At 41.0% G+C, this 19,614-nt stretch overlaps 1 protein-coding gene across 2 annotated transcripts in view; it reads right to left on the bottom strand.

Annotated features, from left to right (window-relative positions):
- The window catches only part of tbc1d22a (TBC1 domain family, member 22a), a 166,187-nt gene that overhangs the window by 12,692 nt on the left and 133,881 nt on the right, over positions 1–19,614 (bottom strand). For both annotated transcript variants that reach the window (XM_015956713.3, XM_015956722.3), the window contains exon 13: positions 13,409–13,504. In XM_015956713.3, coding sequence (XP_015812199.1) covers positions 13,409–13,504 — 96 coding nt within the window. The remainder of the gene's footprint in view (positions 1–13,408; positions 13,505–19,614) is intronic.

Here is a 19,614-nt window from a genome sequence, read left to right on the forward strand (position 1 = left end):
TTTAGGCCAGTTTACTTGCTTTTTTTTTTTTGTCCTTACGGGAACCCATGAGCCGACCCAAAGCAACACGTTAAAGGGGCAGCAGTAGCTTAGGAGGTAAAGCAGGTTGTTCAGTAAGTGGAAGGTTGCATGTTTGATCCTGGCTGTTGTGTCCTTGGGCAAGACACTTAACCCACTTTACCTGCTGGTGGTGGTCGGAGGCACCAGAGCACCTGTGATCGGCAGCCTTGCCTCTGTCAGTCCCCAGGGCCGCTGTGGCTGCATCGTAGCTCATCACCATCAGTGTGTGAATGATGCACTGTAGTGCAAAGAGCTTTAGGCCTAATCCACATGTAGCCGTGTTTTTAAAAAACGAATATCCGCCCCTCCAAAAACTTGCATCCACACCACCTCGTTTAAAAAATAAACTCTGTCCACACGTACCTGGATAAATACGTTGTTAAGGACATGCCAGACCTGTAGGCGGCAGTACTTCCCTTGTTCTTAACCTCGTCCTTCGTCTGTGGTCTTCCGCAAGGAGCACTAATTCCGCTTGCACAAACAAGCAAAAAGCGCTTGGACAATTGATAAAGCGAGCGCAGCTCTGAGGGCTTCCATGCTGTTGGCTAGTGTAAACACAGGTCGCACACGTGATGTCAGCATTTTTTGTCGCGGAAAGTGACGTTGCGGACCTTAAAACTCCGGTTTTGTCTGTCCACACGCAGACACCCAAAACGGAGAAAACGCAGATCTTCACTTTGGCCGGAGTTTTTAAAAAGATCCGTTTTCGTGTGAAAAAACTCCGTTTTCTTGTGGATGACAGGCCAAAATGTAGAAAAATATCTACGTTTTGGCAGATCCCCGGCTATGTGTGGACAGGTCCTTAGTGTTCTCTGACTCTAAAAGACGCTATACAAGCATGGGCCATTTATCATTCATTATTTGATTCACCTGTTAATCACCTGCTGATTAAAATCAGGTGTGTTGTGTTGAAGCAGGGAAACCAGTAAAGGATCCTGGATACCAGCCCTTGGGGAAGGGAGTTGGGGCTCCCTGGTCTACATAATCAACTATTTAATTCATAAAGATAGGCTAAAAAAGAAACAAAGACCAAACGTGGATAGAAGCCTTGGTGATATAAATGCTGTGGGAGTCTGAATAAAATAAAAGCACAAAGTTGTCAAAATTAGCTGGAAGCTTTTAACAAATGTGGGTGTATGTTGCAGGTTTACCATTCAGAATCCTCAGTTTTGGGAGAAAAGCATAGTCTTTGGAGGTTTTAACTGATTAGCAAACAGATTAAATGAATTATTTGGCAGATTTTGTGCTTTCTGCAGGTTGTGCAGCTATTCTGTATCAGCAATTCCCAAACTCCTGGTTCACAACCTTCAGGAAAGTAAGCTTTAGAAAGGCTGAAGTTGTTGGTGCTTTTTTGTACTGAAGCATTTACAGCATTTTTACACTCTACTTGACTAGTTTTACTTTATAATTTGGGCTAGATCCCAAACAGCCAATATCTGACCATCTGCCCCTACTGTCAACCACTATCAGCCTAAACTCAGGCTGGTGTTACTTCCCTCACACTCATTAAAGCATTCGAGAGTTTATAAACTCACTGCAGAACATCTTCACTGCATATCTGGTGCACTGAAGTCCTGGAAAGACAAAAGCACTCTAAACCTTAACCCTCTGAATTCTACAAAAGAACCATAAAGACATGGCAGTTTAACTTTATCCATCACTAAGTTCAAGAAAGCTTAATGCCCCCTTTAATCACCAGTTCAAGATTACGGAAATATCCCGAAGCACAAATGGCTCAGCTCTGGCTTTGACTGTTTGTATTTGGAATTCAAAATTCAATATTTATGTCTCGGCTCATGACCCTGCACGCATTCCTCAAAGCTACTTTCTTCTTTTATTCCTAAAAATCCATCTCTGCTTCTCCAGAAACTCCTGCAGTCTGTTTATTTCAAAAATACGAGTCGATATTGGTGTTTATTTGGCATTTTTGTGTCTTAACGCTGTAAAGAAAAAGGGGGGAGCCTATAGTTGACTTATGGACTGTCAGAGCAGCTTTTTTAGGTTACGTTTTATTTGAAAAACCAATAAAACATACTGTTGTTTTGTTCAATTTCTCTCCTCTTGTGAATAATTAAGAGTTGTAAACATTTTTTTTTACAAATAGCACTGGATCTCATCTCACCAAAGTTTGTTTTGTATGGACTGAAAAGCAGCGATCAAGTTTTAAAGCGAATATGCAACTTATTCTAAGTGCATGCTTAAGCATGAACATTCTCATTTTATCCCTACCCTACACTACAACATGATTGATCACTTCTGATTTTCCAAGCAGCTTTGGTCATCAAAACTGATGTTATAACTCAGTGAGCTAGCCCACGCACGTTAGCCTGAAAGTGAACTTTAGTTGTCAGTGATAGAGAGCATGTAGGCGGTGAAAAAAGAGCAATGAGAGAACGGTAAAAGACAATAAAAGAAACAATGGGTGGAGATAATGACTTCCACAATATTAAGTCTTCTGTTATCCTCTCATTTTTTACCCCTGTTGTTTAGTAACAAATAAATTCATACAACACACTGGGCGCAGTACTCAATCAACAGGGTGATTATTAAGAGCTGTATACTGAGGGTGGCCTTGTCATGCTTTCAACACTTCTGACTACAGTTTCATCCATCAGGGAGAGCTGAAAACCCCAGAGAGGGGCTTGATGCAATCGGTTTAGGGGAAAATGAAGAAGTCTACTGATAAATGGATGGTAAGAATGGAATTAATCTAAGATGAAAACAGCTTCTTTAGGCCTCTATGTAAGATGGTGATGACATTGGTGACTTGTTACTCAGGCTTATACATGCAAGTACAAAGGGAATAAAAGAAAGACATGCAAAAAGTAGTAAGAAATGCACCGATTCAGCGGAACAAGAACATATATGTATTTGGATAGATGAAAATAATATATATATATATATATATATATATATATATATATATATATATATATATATATATATATATATATATCAGCTACAAAAGAACAGGGATGAGGTCCTGCCTCAAGAGGAGGAGTTTAAACATCTCAGGGTCTTATTAACGAGTGAGGGAAAGATGGTTCGTGAGATCGACAGCTGGATTAGTGCTGCGTCTGCAGTGGTGCAGGCGTTGTGCCGGTCTGTCATGGTGAAGAGAGAGCTGTGCCGGAAGGCGAAGCTCTAGATTTACCAGTCGATCTACGTTCCTACCCTCACCTTTGGTCACAAGTTTTGGTTAGTGACCGAAAGAACGAGATCACGGATACAAGCTGCCAAAATGAGTTTTCTATGCAGGTAGGCTGGGCTCTCCCTTTGAGACAGGGTGAGATGTTCAGTCATCCGGGTGGGGCTGGGAGTAGACTAGTTGCTCCTCCATATTGAGAGGAGCCAATTGAGGTGGCTCTGGCATCTAGTTAGGATGCCTCCTGGACACCTCCCTGGTGAGGTTTTTCAGGCACGTCCAACTGGGAGGAGACCTAAAGTAAGAGCCAGGACACGCTGGAAGTACTGCGTTTCTCAGCTGGCCAGGGAACGCTCTGGGATTCCCCCGGAGGAGCTGGCCTAAGTGGCTGGGGAGAGGGCAGTCTGGGCCTTTTGCTTAGGCAGCTGTTCCTGCGATTCGACTCCGGATGAGCGGCTGAAAATAGATGGATGGAAGAATACAAGATAATAATACTAGTCTTTGAAAATGGTCAAGGCCACAACTGAGTTACTCTGAAGAGAGAATATATTTTACATAGTGGGGTTAATTAAATACAGAAAATAGATCTTTTTGAGGAGCGTTGGAACTAGAACCACATTGAACATGTTGAGATGAATATTTTGATGAATGTTCTAGATCGCCGGTGTACTTTGCCGTTGTTCTGCCATTTTTACTTGCATCGACTTAGAGAGAGATTATTTTAAAGCTCACATCGACAAACCAAAAGCACATTCGCAAAGCAGAATATGACGCAACTTTATTAGCAAGTTTGTTGTTGTTTGAAGCTGAAATTGGTTTACTGGACAGCTCTCTCCTGGTGTTAACTTGTTAAATCCATCAATGATGGATCACGCAACCCGAGTTACAGACTCACACAATCTAAAACACGAAGTCTGACCGAGAATCAATTTGTTGACTAAATGGGAAGTCAAGCGTGTTTGCAGCAGAGGGTCTTTGGGACAACAATGTTCACAATGCTCAGCAGCATGTGTGCTGGCAGAGCGAAATATCTGGAGTGACCAGATGTCCATATTAAATCGTGAGAGTTCCAATTTTATGAGAGTTTGTCCTGGCATCTCGACAGAGAAGCACTTTGTTCTGATAATTAGCTCAAATGAATTGTGAGTACTGTTCCCCCAGAAATAAACTTCTAAAGAGATCTTTGTGCATGCATCACCAACCCAAATAACGTCCAAGTGGATTAATACAAGTATGAGCCTGCAGACGAGTGACAGGAAAATGTTCTATTAACATGGTGAACCCATTTCCCATCAGCACCATGAGACGATGCAGCTACAGGCTTCAATAACAGAGCTATCTGCAGGTAAACGGGATCATCTTACTGCCCACAACGTTATCTAAAACAAAGTTGTATTTCTGATCACATAAATGAAGATGAGCTTAAATTGCCTGAACACTTTAGTTGCTTCTGAGCACCTTCTTTCCTCACTGCTGAAGCCTCCTAACCAAAGACATTCTGCACACACAACTGATCTGAGGACACCCGCTGACATTTACAAATGTCCACAGTATTTCACACACCATTAACTGAAGTGAGAACAAATCTTTTTCTCCCTCTTTCACTCCACTTCCGACTTTTCTTGTGTCACTACAGCTCCATGGTTCTGTAGTAGCTGTAGTCACTTACATAGGACTAATAGCCGTGTAGTCACGTAAGTGGTTGGCCTCACACTGAGGATAAAATAAGCACCTTTAAAAGCAGTTCCACGAACCCTGAAGCTGTATAATGGGCTGTAGTTACACAAGTCTAAACTGTGTTTTTATCCTCTCAAAAGTCTACAGGCTGATAGAAGTCCACTGCACTGTTGGTAATTTACTGTGTTTTGTTTTTACACTAGTCACGTGGACATGAGGCTGTTTTAAGATGTTTAGAGAAAAGTACATTCAGGCCATCTTCATTTATATTTTAAAACATTTGTTCAAGATGATTTTGAGTTTGGATAAAAACAATGAAACAATCTGTTTTAGCTAATGACTTGCTTGACCACTATGCTTAAAAAAAAAAATAAAAAATACAAATAAAATAAAAAATACATTTGTTAGCTTCTTTTCTGCTTACAACAATAAAGAGAAAAACACGAATGATATGTACAGCATGTTATCAATGCTTTCTCCTGGTAATGGCTAATGTAGGAGTCAAACTTTTAAGGTAGGAGACTCATTATCAGTTAGTGAGTCAGTAGTACTTAATAGGCGACCCCCGAACACCCCGGAATGGCGCTGGTGTGCATGCATTGTGCTATCTATACTGTAGACTGGAGTAATGAACCACCAGCCCCCCACCCCCGGACCAGACCTCCCTCTTCCAGGTCGCTTGTTGAGTGGCCCTCGGACCATTACATCTGAGTAACCCTGGTTTAGATGGTTTTGGATAGGCATGTCCGCCTTCATAACTGAAATCATCATTTGGAAAGTGCCTTTTGAAATTTACTCATGTTATCTTTGTCTGAAATACAAAATGTGTTTGCTAACATGAAGCATTAAGAATAACCAATAAGAGGGACAAATACTTTTGTTACAGCATTCTACAAAATGTATTAATATTTTTATATTAAGAAGCCAATTGTAAAATTATAAATTAAGTCACAGCATGTATGATTGAAATTATACTACTTAAGCCAGATAACATCATTCAAAAGTCAAGAGGAATCATTATTTACCTCAATTTCTGTTTGGTGATTGCTTTTAAATGTTCACGAACATGGTTCTTTCCTTCTTTCATTGTTATTTACATGAAGTTCCTTAATGGCGTGTTGAGTGTCTGCAGGCTGTGCAGACTAATTGGGTTGGTTCTGACTGTGCTGCTTTGTCTTAAAAGCCCAGGAACCGCAGAGCAAACCCATAATTGCATAATAACTCCTTGCAAGCCAGTTGCTGTGTGGGGATGAAAGCGTGTGTTGAGGACAGGCACAGTGTGTGAACGTGTACATCCATGTTTAAGGTGTAGTGTCTATACGAGTGTGGCTTTGAGTGACAGTGAAAATGCATGAAAATGTGTCTGCGTGTGTGCTCACTTATCCGTGCCGTGCAGTCCAGAAAGTTACCAATAGCGTGCTAGCTGAGGTGGAACGGAGAAATGCAGATTGCTCGGGGAGCGCTACACTCCTGCTTTTCATTTTGCAGCTTAACCAATCCAATCCCACAAACCAGGAGGGGAGATTCACAGCACCTCTCCTCACTGTGTTTGATAACAAAGCATGAATTATCCTTTTTAAATTACTTTCTGCATGCGTTTTTTAATTAAAACCTATTAAAATGAATCAATCATTCGTGTTCTCTCTCAGGACCCAAAGAATGTAACTCACCAGCAGTTTGTCACACACTGCTGCCTCTTGCATTCTGCACTTTTTATTAAAGCCAATTAACTCTTTTTTCCCTTGCTGTGAGTGACAACACGGCAGTGACTTGGCTGGTTCAAAATGCTCCGTTAACAAAAAAACAAATCTCTAAAGGACAACCTGTTTGGATCGCTCGCGTTTTAAGTTTGAAAACTTCTCAAATCTCACATTCTCACGGCTTATAAAAATACACTTAAAATCCAAGACGTATTATTAATGAGTGTCAGGGCAAGCAGTTATTGCTGACTCACCAAGGTTTGAATCAATCTATACAATTATTTTCATCACTGAAAATTAACAACGAGGTACTAACTAGAAACTACAAGCTCCACTCAAGGCTTTAGCAAGCTGGAGCTCGGTGTAATGAGCAGATTGGTGGAGAGGAAACATTTATTATATAGCCAGAAGCACGTGTTTGTATTCATGTATGTTCTTAAATCAGTCAAATAGGGAATTCACGATAAAAAGTATTAAAGTTTGAGGAAAAAAAGAAAGAAAAGATAACAAAAAAAAGTGATCTTAGCAGCAGACACAAAAAAGTACCAAAAACAAAACTGCTAACAGAACAGAGAAGACATGAGGGAATATGGAAATAAAACAAGAAGGCATACTTGAGAGGAGAGGGCTGCTGTGTGGGTTTATGGATACAGCGTGGAGAGATAAGGTCTGTTCAACAGGCCCTTAAGAAACCTGGCGGGCCCACGTTTAAACTTGGAGGCTCAGCGGATCAGAGGGAAAACTCCCAGAATCAAAGCACTAAAGCCGACAAAAGAAGGAATCTGTACTTTCCTCCTACAACACCGGCATTTATCTGAGTCAGAAAGGAACTTAGTAAATTAATTCCTGTTTGGAAAATTATTTTGTGATTGTAAACCCATTTATTTAAAAGATGGACATCTGACAAAGATGTTTCTGTACATACGTGTAAAGCTGGGATAAACAACTACCTTCCCCAAGGGCTGATGAGTTTTAGTTGTTTCCTTGCTCCAACACATTTGACTCAGTGGTTGATTCACTAGTTCAGCAGCTCTTCAAACTCTGCAAAAGTTTGTTAATCACCTACTGATTAAAATCGGGTGTGCTGCAGCATGGAAACAACTAAAACATGCTGGATAGCAACCCTCAGGGAAAGGACTCATCTAAAGTAAAAGTAAAGTAAGTAAAGTAAAACTTTATTTATATAGCACTTTTCACAGATAAAATCACAAAGTGCTTCACGACATACATAAAAAGGCATAACAGGACAGGAGCACAGGGTCAACTTACATAAAAGCTTGTCTAAATAAAAGTGTCTTCAGCTGCTTTTTAAAAGAATCAACAGAGTTGGCCACACGAAGAAACAAGGGCAGGGCGTTCCAAAGTCTGGGAGTTACAGCTTGAAAGGACAGGACATCTACCGCTGATGTAGAGACTGCAGACACCTGAGCTAGAGGACATGACTTAAAACTAATACTGCAAGATTTGGGGTTATTAGTGGTTATTTCTATATTTTCTTCTCCACTAGTAAATGGTTGCTTATTGGGAGCATGAAAGTATGAATGTATAATTAAAAGTACATGGCTGACTGCTTCTCTAAATGTTAATGTTGTACTTAGAATGTTCACACCGTAGAGCGATACATATCGTGGTAAAGTCCCCAAATATTCTATTAAAATGACGACGTGTATTTTCCCTGGCGATAGGGGGCAGTACATACCAAGCAAGCTGTATTTTTGTGTTCAATAAAGACCTTACTAACGGATGGCCATTAGGGTAAAAACATCGCTGGGAGTGCAATTTTTGAACAAGTATTTCGTCAGATTGTTCAACCTCCAGCAAATTCAATTCAATTCAAAAATACTTTATTAATCCCAGAGGGAAATTCTATTGTTTCAGTACACACAATTCCAAGATCAGACATACATACATACATAGTCACATGACAAGAATTGGTGACTGTGGTTATTCGCAACACGAGTCGTGCTACCGTCATAGATCAAGAGGTTTTATATAAGGATAGTCGGGGGAGGGGAAAAAAGGCACTTCAGAGTTACCCCTGATAGAAAGGGTAGCTTTGCTATGCAAAAAACACCTCAGACAGATATGCACACAGACTTCAGACGATACACAACATAAGTGTCCACTAGGTGGGGAGGTAGGGTCGGGACTCTCCTCACTTCAGAGCGTGCACGTCCTGTTATCGCGATGACGATAATTTTTCGATATATTGTGCAGCCCCAGATTTGATAAACTGGTCATTCAATGCGATCAATAAGATTTTTTCAACAATGGGAATGGAGCAGGGGGGCTCCAACACCCAGTGGGATATATGTTGGATTCCTGGAAGGAGTGGAAGATCATATGCCTCTGCCAGCGAGGACATTGAAGACGTGCGGATATTCGGCCTGATGATCACTGGATTTCTCCTGATTGGAGTGGGAGGATATCTGGTTTTCTGGAAATTTGGGAAGACGGGAGTGATTGGAGGGCGACTCGCACCCACGGAAAGCACCGTCCATGTGGAAACTTCTCAGAGTGGGACATTACTCGAGGTGAATCGTAAGCTGGACAATGTTCTAGCTGTGATACCGGTATTAGTGCGCAAAATGGATGTCATCTCGAAGAGAGTCACCAGACGGTATGGACAGGTTTAAAACCCCAAAATTGGCTTCACTGAAGGACTGGAAATGATCAGTTTAAAGACTGAAGGCTGAGAGGAAAATTATCTCAGCCTGACCCAAACAAATTCTTGTTATCTGAATCTGACGCCCTGGTAGCCTTGAGCTGCAAGCAACTAAAACCCCCACGAAGGCATGCAGACAGATGCTGTGAAAACCCAACCTAACCCCCCCCCCCCCCACACACACACACACCTTCGGATTGGTGGACTTCAGCCTGGCGAGGTCATCAACTGTAGGAGTCAATGTACTCTTTGCTGCTCCCAAGATCTCCCTCCCACCTGTGACTGTACAGTAAAAGAGCGTCAGATGGCTGCTCTCGCTGGGGGAAACAGGACCCCCCCCCCCCCCCCCCCCCCCCCCGCCTTCCTATTGGAGTCTCATGTTATGTTGTGTTGTCTGAAGTCTGTTGCATATCTGTTTGAGGTGTTTTTTTGCGGAGCAATGCTGCCCTCCCGGTGGAGGGTAACTCTGAAGTGCCTTTTTTTCCCTCCACCTGAACCAATCCTCATGTAACCCTCTTATCTCTATTAAGGTAGCGCGACTCGGGTTGCAAATGACCACAGTCACCAATTCTTGTCATGTGTCTTGCCCATGTATGTCTGATCTCTGAATTGTGTGTACTGAAACTCTAATTTCCCTCTGGGATTAATAAAGTATTGATTGATTGATTGATTGATTGAACTCTCTACTTGATCAAATCAACCTTCTGTGCCAGAGCCCGAATCTCAGCCAAAGTTCCAAGCTTACGACTCATCTCAACAATTATCTAAGTCTGTGAGTTTACAGCATGATGCATTCCATTCCTGAGCTCCGGGATTAAGCCAATATTCCTCGGAAGCTCATTAATTTTCCGGTATGCCAGGTAACCGCTCAGGCCAAACAGCAGGAATCCCGACACCAAAACAAAAAATATCCAAACATCTTCAGAATCCTCTACTGACATTTGAGACAGGCAGATCAAGTTCCACTGTTTCCAGGAGTCCATGCTGGCTCTGTCCCAGAGGGACATCCAGGAGCCCCTTCTCCCGTTCTCATCGTTGAAAAGATTTTGTCACTCGCGTTGAGAGACCGACTGCCCAGATCCATGTTGAATAATTTCCAGTTTCCAGAAAAAATGCAGAGATGTGCAGTGCACAGGCAGACAGAGAGCCTTGGGAGGAGCGGGGAGGGAGAGGAGAAGAAAGTGTCTGTACTCTCCAATGGGCCATTCCCATCTGTACCGGGTCGGCCCGGGCCGGGTAGCCCCAGTCGGCCCCAGCCTGGCCCGGTTGATTCCACACATCCTTGTCTTAAGCCCATGTGGGCTGATTCTACCCACCAATCAGAGGCTTGCTCTAATGGAAGGTGTGAATTTGCTGTCAGCAGTGGGTGTGTTGGCCCTGGTCGGCCTGAAGCAGACCCCCTCGAGAAGAGGACTGAGAAAGAGACTTGGTTGGCCCAGAAAAATACCAGGCCACCCAGATATGTAAACAACCGACTCTACCCGGCCCGGGCTGACCCGGTACAGATGGGAATGGCCCACAAGAGCCGGTAGAAGAAATGACAAACATATCAGACTCCCTTTCATCACAGCCAATGAGTGGAGGGGTAAATGTATAAAACAACAACGTTTAAGAATGGGAAAAGTTTTTTTAACCTTTGTTAGAAATCGATAAATGCATTTTGTCCTCACAGGCTCCTGTAAAAGGAATCATAGCATCTAATATGGCATCGTGCAAAGACCCACTCCTAATTTTTATGGTTTTATGTTACAAAGCCGACAATGTTTTTTAACAACTGGGCATCATTTAATTCATTTTCAACAACATTTTGATGGATATTTCCAGAGATTAACAGGAAATACTACACATGGTGAGTTTAAGTTGAGCTCCAATCCTTCAATTCTAATAGAAAGACATGAACCTGGAACTTGAACAGAACCAGAAAACACACACATACACAAACACATAGAACAAGTGTGGTCCATTAAGTACAGTCAACAGACTTCCCATGAAGACAGAAACAAACAGACAATGAAAGCTCATTTGCTGTTTACTCGGCAAGGGAAAATGCCAGGATGACATTTTGCTGTGTCTATTTCTGGGCGTGTGTGTGTGTGTGTGTGTGTGCGCCAAATAGAGTATTCAAATTGAGATGGAAAAACATCTTTTTGTTTAGGTCTGCAGATGTCTTATGTGACGGGTACGAGGACTCACTTACATTCATGTATGCTGATTTTAGATCAGCTGGAAGGAAGAAGTCAAAATTCCTCCATGCAGTCATCTCAACAACAACTAAAGGTGAATTGCATAAAAACTGGTCAAATTTTAAATAAAGAGTAGGCTGAGTGTATTGGCAAAATTACATTTTTCACTCTGCCAAATATTTGTCAGTGCCTTTTGAGTTTGGACTTGGTAGAAGGAGAGGCGAGGAAACAAAATTGAGTAGAGTAATGTCACATCTGAAACTCAGGTAGCCTCCAGTGTTTCAATCAGTGGGCAAATTGTGTTTAATCAACTAAAACATGGAGTCCATTTTTATCCCGCTTAGATGGATCGTATTTGTGTCCCTCCTGTCTTAAATGAAAGGAGTGTGCAGTAAATCTCAAGATTTGTTGGCCCTCAGCAGCAAGTCATTTATTAATCAGGCAAGAAATACAGGATTTCTGCTGTGACTTTAATAAATAAAAACCAGCAGGAAACAGTGTGATCCATTTTTCCTTCTAAAGTATTTATTTAAAGCCACTGTTTTCAGATTCTTCTTGACATGTTTTAACAAATTCCTCTTTTTTGTTCTAAACAGAGCTTTGAAGTAAAGCTGTAGACAGTAATTTATTCATTAAATCATTTACGTGACTTAAACCAGCTTTTAATCAAAGCAAATAAATGGAGCACACCTATATGAGGACATACTTCTAACACACGGTCTCTGAAGATTTTTATAGAAAGAAAAAAAAACTATTACATCATGGAGGCAGCTCCGTGCTGTTAGTTGTGTCCGTTCTGAAAGGTGTTTATTGCCTTCAAACCCAAGAGTGTGAAAACTGCAGTTGGCTTCAATTAGTCGTCTGAAGCATGATTCTGGATGTAATTGTGTCTTTAGAATAATGGCATCGGCAAATGCTAAAATAGCATGTTGCCAATACACCGATGCGCAGCACACATAAATGAACTACTTCTTTTTCATTCCACTGCTGTGAAGTTTAATCTGCTCTCACTTTCATTGCCAACCTGATCCTCTCCTTCCTGCACGCCTCATCTTTTCCGTCTCATTTTTATGAGGATGGATTGTTTGCCCCTGGCACACCACTTGGTATTCTGTAAGGCAAACCAGCCAATAAGCAGAACTATAGGGAGCAGAGAGAAAAAGTCATCCTAAATTTGTTTCTGCGTGGGTATTTGTGTGCTTGTAAAGCAGTGAAGTTGATAAAGACCCGGTAGGTACCGTAAATAAGAGAAATCAAAGAATAAATACATACCGACACAGAGAGAGAGAGGCATGGAGAGGCAAAGTGGAGGGAAAACAAGGGGCAATCGCGGAGTGAACAGTGTCTGAGGAACCTCAAAGGAGCATTTTTGTTGGAGGGAAAACAGCATTTATGCTTCAGTAAGAGAATGGAACTACTGAAATTTCATTTCTGCATAAACTTCCTACCTGTCTGCATTGTTTTGGTTATTGAAGCAGGGCGAGCGTCCTTTTCTTGTATTTTTCTTTTTGTTTTGTATTACTTCTGTCATTTGCAAGAGCACTCAACACAAAACAGGAAGGTAAGAAATAAAAATGTGGACCTAAACAGGAAGCAGAGTGGAACACTAAAATAAGAAATGAACAGTGAAGAATTAAAGTTTAAGAAAGGAAAGAGAACAGGGGGGATAATATTGGTTTTGTTAATATTAGATTATGTTGCTACAGTTAAGAAGACAGGTTCCCTTTAGCGAACCGGCAACCAAAGTCACCTTCTGGCAGCTGTCTACTGTCATCTGCTAATGCTCCTGGACTACACAGCTAATGACCAGGGAGCTGCTAGAGCGGGATGCTGGTTCATCAACATCTACAGTCTGCCGTGATGGTATTTTACATCACTGTATCCATTTTACACCTGGCTAATCTACTTAAACTACATATATTCACTATTGTTTTTCAAATCCACCAACAAGCTGCAAATGTTGCGTGAGAAAACTTACCTGAAAATCCCGCTCCTCTAGAATCTCTTTCCTCCACTTCACCAAGAAGGCAGCACAGACATAGAGGTGGAAATGGGAAAAGCCTTCGGGTTCAGCCTAATGAGAGAGAAAAGTTTAACTTATCACAAATGTCTTACAAATTCCGCTCTCGTAAGAAAATGTTATTTCATGACATAACAGATTTCTTTGTCTTGACGGATCATATCAGAAACAGACACAGGGATGTAAAACAAAGGTTGAACGAGCACCCCCTAGTGGCTAGCTGCAGGATACATTTTGCATCCAGCTCCATCCATGTAAAAAACTGAACTACAGACACAATACACACACACACACACACACGCACGCACGCACGCACACACGTCCATCAAGCGAGCCCCCTTTCTAAAGCTTATACCTTTAGTTTTAATCTTGCATTTGATATTTAAAAACACCATGACTGCATGCCGAAGAGTTTCAGTCCCACATCCGGAGTGATACAGAATTACAACATCATGCCAAACGAGACTTTGCCTTCAGTTTTGAACAATGCAAACAGAGACAGAGATTAGGACATTGGGCTAAAATTCTAACTCAAGCCATGTCAATAATAAACCTTTAACATTTCACTCTCTCTGCCTAAAGAGGGCACTTGTTGCTGCAATAGAAAGTAGAACATTTCAGTGTTTAGTCATCAATCAATCTCTTTGCAAACTTCTTGGAACTGTTCATGTATGTCGGTGGACTTGACTTGGACTTGTGGTTCGTGATTCAAAATGTATGAATCATTTTTTATCTTTTGTGATTAGAAGTGAAAACAAGAAGTTCTCAACTGTGGAGAAGCTGTGTGTGGCAACTACACTTCCTGGGGTCCTTTACCAAACTAATTCACACAAGACAAAAAAAGACAATACATTTATTTGGGCTGCATCATAAAATAAAATAAAAATCTTTTGTGGTTTATGTTTTGTGCTTCAGTTCTCTCTGAAAGTTTTATTTAATTTTTTTTTTCCCTAAAAAGGCTTCAGGTTCTGGATGCAAATCAAGACTCAAAGCCCACTGAAGTGATAACACATGGTCACTAGTACTAGTGTGAAGAATTAACCCAGTAATGCACCAATAAAATAGTGAGGAACCAAGTCAATAATTAGCAAACAATGAAACCAAACCCCTCTTCAAATATGGAAAAACTACACTAAGTGTAGCCAAAGATAAATGAGGTACTTGTCATGTTTCATTATCTGAGAGATTTAGAGGCCTTTTCCAGCCTTCCAGTTTAGCTCAAACACGAGTTTTCATCACATTTCAGGCATGCTAACACAATGTGTTTAGCAATAAATACATAAAAGGGAAAAAATAAAGAAAAATGGAACACGTTTTTTTTTCTCTGCAACCCAGAAATGTACATTTCCAGGGCAACAGACAAAAAGATGCAAATCCCCCTTTTTTCTTCACACAACCTTTTATTTCAGGCCCTTGTTACATTTTCCTCACTTTTTTATGACTCTGAAATGAGCAGGGGGAATTAAAGCAGAAGAAAGACAACAGATGAGATGTTCCCTTGTTCTTTTCATTTCACTCCAGAGCCTCAGCAAAATGAGAATAATTACAGCCCTGATGAATGCTAGTCATTTAGAAGTGAATGCCCATCTAAAGGCAGGATTAATCTCAGAATGGCAGTGGGTCTGAAGGCAACCTGACATGCTCAGAAGCATTTTAGTAACACAGACGTTTTCATTTGGGGTTAGAACGAGACATCCAGCTTTCTGGTTGGCTGGATTCAGCAGGTGAATCAGGTGTAAACAGGACCCTCATCCCCCCCAAAACACACAAGTTAATAAATGTAAAAAATAAGAAACATATAGAGACTGGAGGAGGTCACATATATGACAGGCATGGCGTTCTGTTTATGATTGAGACTATGCAACCTTATCTCTTCCGGACAGACAGTTTTAATAATCCTTCGTAGCAAAACCGACTACTTTCTTCTGCTCTCAAGACTGACAGCAATCTGTGAAATTCTTCTCTCCGTGTTTTAAAAATTGTCAGGATTTCTTTTCTTTTTAAACTGCAGCCTTTCAAACCCTTTCATGTAGATCCTGCCTTCCAACGCAAACAACCTGAGTGTTTCAGCCCGGGGAACAACATTTACGGAGGGCTACATCTCAAACCAAAGTAGCTAAATAATAAACAATAAGGACTTGAGAATGTAATTCGCTGGCCAAATTACACACAGAAAATAAGCAGGCAAGTTAAGATTAACTCATGAAATGATAACCAATTGACTAATTGCACCAATGGGTTGAACTCTGTGTGCAGATGTGTGAGTGGAGGATAGGTTAAAGGCAAATTGGCAGAAGGCATTTGGTTTTTTCCACTAAATTAGCTATTTTTAGTAGAATATATCATCACTTTATAGAATTTCAATATAATAGGGAATTTGTAATTACGTTTTCTACTTACTCAGCGTATAAAAATCGGTTAAGAGAGCAGCTCTTTGGGGAAAATAGCTGCTTCTGTATAGCACCGACGGAGTTCTAACTCTGGAAGCATTAACAGCATTTCTACTGAGATAATTCAATTTCCAAGCAGGAAGGAAGGAACAAACAGATTTATCTCAGATGCATGAATATGAGCCGAGACGTGTTGTTATAAAAACAAACACTCTGTTTTTATTAGGTTATTGTTCTTTTTTTCATTCCTTCCTACGCTTTTTGTGTACATCTCCTGTTATTTGAGCATCGCGTCCCACTAGGCTGGAAACCAATTTTTTAAATTAGCCAACTAAGAGAGTGGTTTGTGAGGTGGAGAGAATATAAATAAAAGAGGCTGTGAACAGCAGAGCATGACGTGATGTCGTTTGTGAGGTGGCAGGTCACTGGCCACTACTGAATCATACAAACACACGTGTAGGTGAGTTTAGGAGTGGAACAGGAAGATGGTGTTTATCAGCCCCAAAGATGTGCAAAGTTTTGTTATCCTTTCTTTTTGTGCTGTTCTTGAATAAATGCATGTTTGAGGGTACTTGCCTCTCCATTTCTACGTCTGCTCTTCTTCCGTCTCCATCCATCCTCTGTTCTCTCAAGTTTTATTCAACAAACGTCACCACCTCCTCATTCTTATCCACATGAATCATCCGTCTGTGATTGCTTACAAATGAACCATCCTTAATCAAAAAATTGTTGGTGACTAATCTTGGAAATTTGATTTGTGATATCATAATTTGCCTCCACTCAGTGCAGCAGACATGACTTAAGGATGACTCAGTCACTTGGATGACAGGCCATTCAAAATCCAGGTAAAACTGCATCTAAAGAAAACTTCACAACAATAAAATAAGTGTGACTGCTGAGGCTCTTGAGCTCAGGAAATAAACACATTAAAGCCAGTGTCTTTATGTGTGTAGAGATACTTTTGATTGGCAGCCAACTAATTGGTAGAACACGTATTTTGCTTACTTTTCCTTGAAACATGCATTGAACTTAACTTAAAGAGTAAGCCACCCCCCTACAAGAGTCTTACTTCACCCACATTTCCTGTTTGAAAAATGTGCCAAAAGAGGGGTCGCTATTACCAGTAAACATAATTCTATTAGACTAAAATGTGAACTTAGTTGTTTGGACACTTTGAGATCAGAATATTCCATTCTATTCCAATTTATTTCTAAAGTCTTGTTTAAAAGCATAGGCTGACCAAAAGGATGCACATGCCAATGATAATAAGAACAAGTAAAAGTAAAAATAAAAACTTTGTAAATGTAAAAATGTTTAACTAAGATTCAAAAGGAGACTCAAAAGCAGCGAATGAAGGAGCCTGCCTACCAAAAACATTAGAATATTAATATGACCCGAACATTGCTCTCCTATCCCACCATTCTCCTCCTTGTTGACACTTACGCTGCTGCTTCAGCTCCAGGCTTTCTCATCATTATGATTCACAAAATAAAGTTTGTCATGTGAGCCAAGGTGACTCTGTCAAACTTGTGTCTACCTCGCTGCCTCCTCCTCTTCCTCCTCCTCCATTGTTATGCTCGGTCCTCCTCCCGTCTCGCGTCAGGATGGCCGTATTGGCTGAGACATGCAAGACTAACTGACAACCGCCGCTGATCAAAGAGCGGAGAATGTGGAGGGGAGCAAGGGAGCAGAATGGGGGTACAGTGAGTGGAGTTGATAAGGAGAACTGAGTAGTGAGCAGATGGATGGGGGTGTGTGGGAGGCTAAGGGTGAGCGGAGGAGAAAAGGGAATGTGGAATGCGGAGTGAGGAGGAGTATTGCAATGTCACAGCATCTTTAAAGTGCTGCGTCGGCTGTCTGACTGGTCTGATCCTTCCGAAACAAAGCAGCCTCATGTGGGACCGACGCGATACTCTGACGAATCGACTGTAGACAAGGTGAAAAGGTGATTGCGCTATAGGGAGATGGAAGATGATAAATGAACAGATTCATAGTGATGTAACAATCACACTGAGAATATGATGAGCTGCTGGTTTTGGCCCGATCACTTCAAGCTCTGTTGTCAATACTTTTTGTACTTAAAAGCCACATGCTGTACATTTATCGTGAAGTTCAGGTTCACACCTTAAACCTGCACAGAGAGAGTGTTTATAATAGTAAAATTTGACATAAGGACTGACAAGAGTTGATTCATGGTGCAATGGGCTTTTAAAGAGCAAGAGGAGACTTGTAGGGTTGTAGTTTTTGAAAGAACACATTTGCTACAGGTTCTACCCCTGTGCATATGTGGTCTCTAGCTTTAGGCCATTTTTGAAACTACAAAGCCCCACGGTTAATCAGACGAGGAAAAGAGGCTAGATAGATTCACACTACTATAGATGGGCAGACCCTAGTAAACCTTTTAGGCTGGAATTAAATTCACAAGCCTCGTTAGTCTGTCCATTACAGAAACTTAGATATTGTAAAAAATGTGTTTGAGGAAATTATCTGAAAAAAAAAAAAAAAAAAATCTGAACAAATAATAGTTGTGTCAATGACGGCATAAGATAGGGACACCTGAGCTGATCCAGTCAATCAGCTTGGCTAGTTTTATTCTAGCCGAGCCAACTTTATTGGTATAGCGCCTTATAACAGAATAAAACTGACCAAAGTGCCTCAAAAAATTTAAATTGATTTAAAAAACACAACAATACACAACATAAAAATGCATACAACTAAAAGACTTGTATGCCATGTTAAAAGCTAAAGCATAAAAATAGGTTTTCAAGAGATATTGAAAACAGGACAGAGAAGATGCTAACCTAATCTGCAGAGACAGCAGATTACTGAAAAAGCCCCGTCACCTCTGAGCTCATGTCCTGTTCTAGGAGACTTCCAGGATCAGCTGACCTCAGAGACCATGAAGGGGTGTGGAGAATAGCTCAGAGAGGTAACTTGGAGCAAGACCATGCAGAGATTTAAACACCCATTAAGGTAACTTGTACTGGATTTTAAAATGAACATGCAAGCGGTGAAGTGAATTCAATTAAATTAAATTCAATTTTATTTATATAGCACCAAATCACGACAAGAGTCGTCTCAAGGCACTTCACATAGTAAACATTCCAATCCAGGTCAGTTCATTAAGCCAATCAGAAAAAAAGTGTCCTATATAAGGAACCCAGCAAATTGCATCAAGACTTTACAGCAATCCTCATACTAAGCAAGCATTTAGCGACAGTGGAGAGGAAAACTCGCTTTTAACAGGAAGAAACCTCCAGAGAATCCTGGCTCAGTATAAGCAGCCATCCACCACGATTCACTGGGGATCGAGAAGAGCCAGTGAGTGCAAAAAACATTTGGTCTGGTGCATCATTCTGTCAAATTTAAATGGTAATAATGGTAATGTGCAAATAAACTAAACATTTTGCATGCCTACTTATATAACTGCACTCTGTTACCTTCTGGAACTTCTGAAGCAAGCATCATAGCACAACACGTTAAATTCATTCAGCCTCTGCTTTTAATCTTAATCCAACAGAAACTTCTGGAGATATGTTGCAGCAAGTTAACCCATTATTCCACCAGCAATCCATACATTTAATCACATTTAACCCCCTGATTTCCAACATGCCCACTGACAACACTTTACAGCTTCCTGCTTGGTAAATCTGACTGTCCACATGAAAGGAAACCATGTTTGAGAACCCGAAAATGTCATGGTTTGCCTTTAACAGCCACACTAATGCTGTCACACTGAGCTACTTGCTAATTTCATGCTCCACGCAACAGGGA

The sequence above is a fragment of the Nothobranchius furzeri genome, chromosome 1 (assembly GCF_043380555.1).
Source record: "Nothobranchius furzeri strain GRZ-AD chromosome 1, NfurGRZ-RIMD1, whole genome shotgun sequence".
NCBI lineage: Eukaryota > Metazoa > Chordata > Actinopteri > Cyprinodontiformes > Nothobranchiidae > Nothobranchius > Nothobranchius furzeri.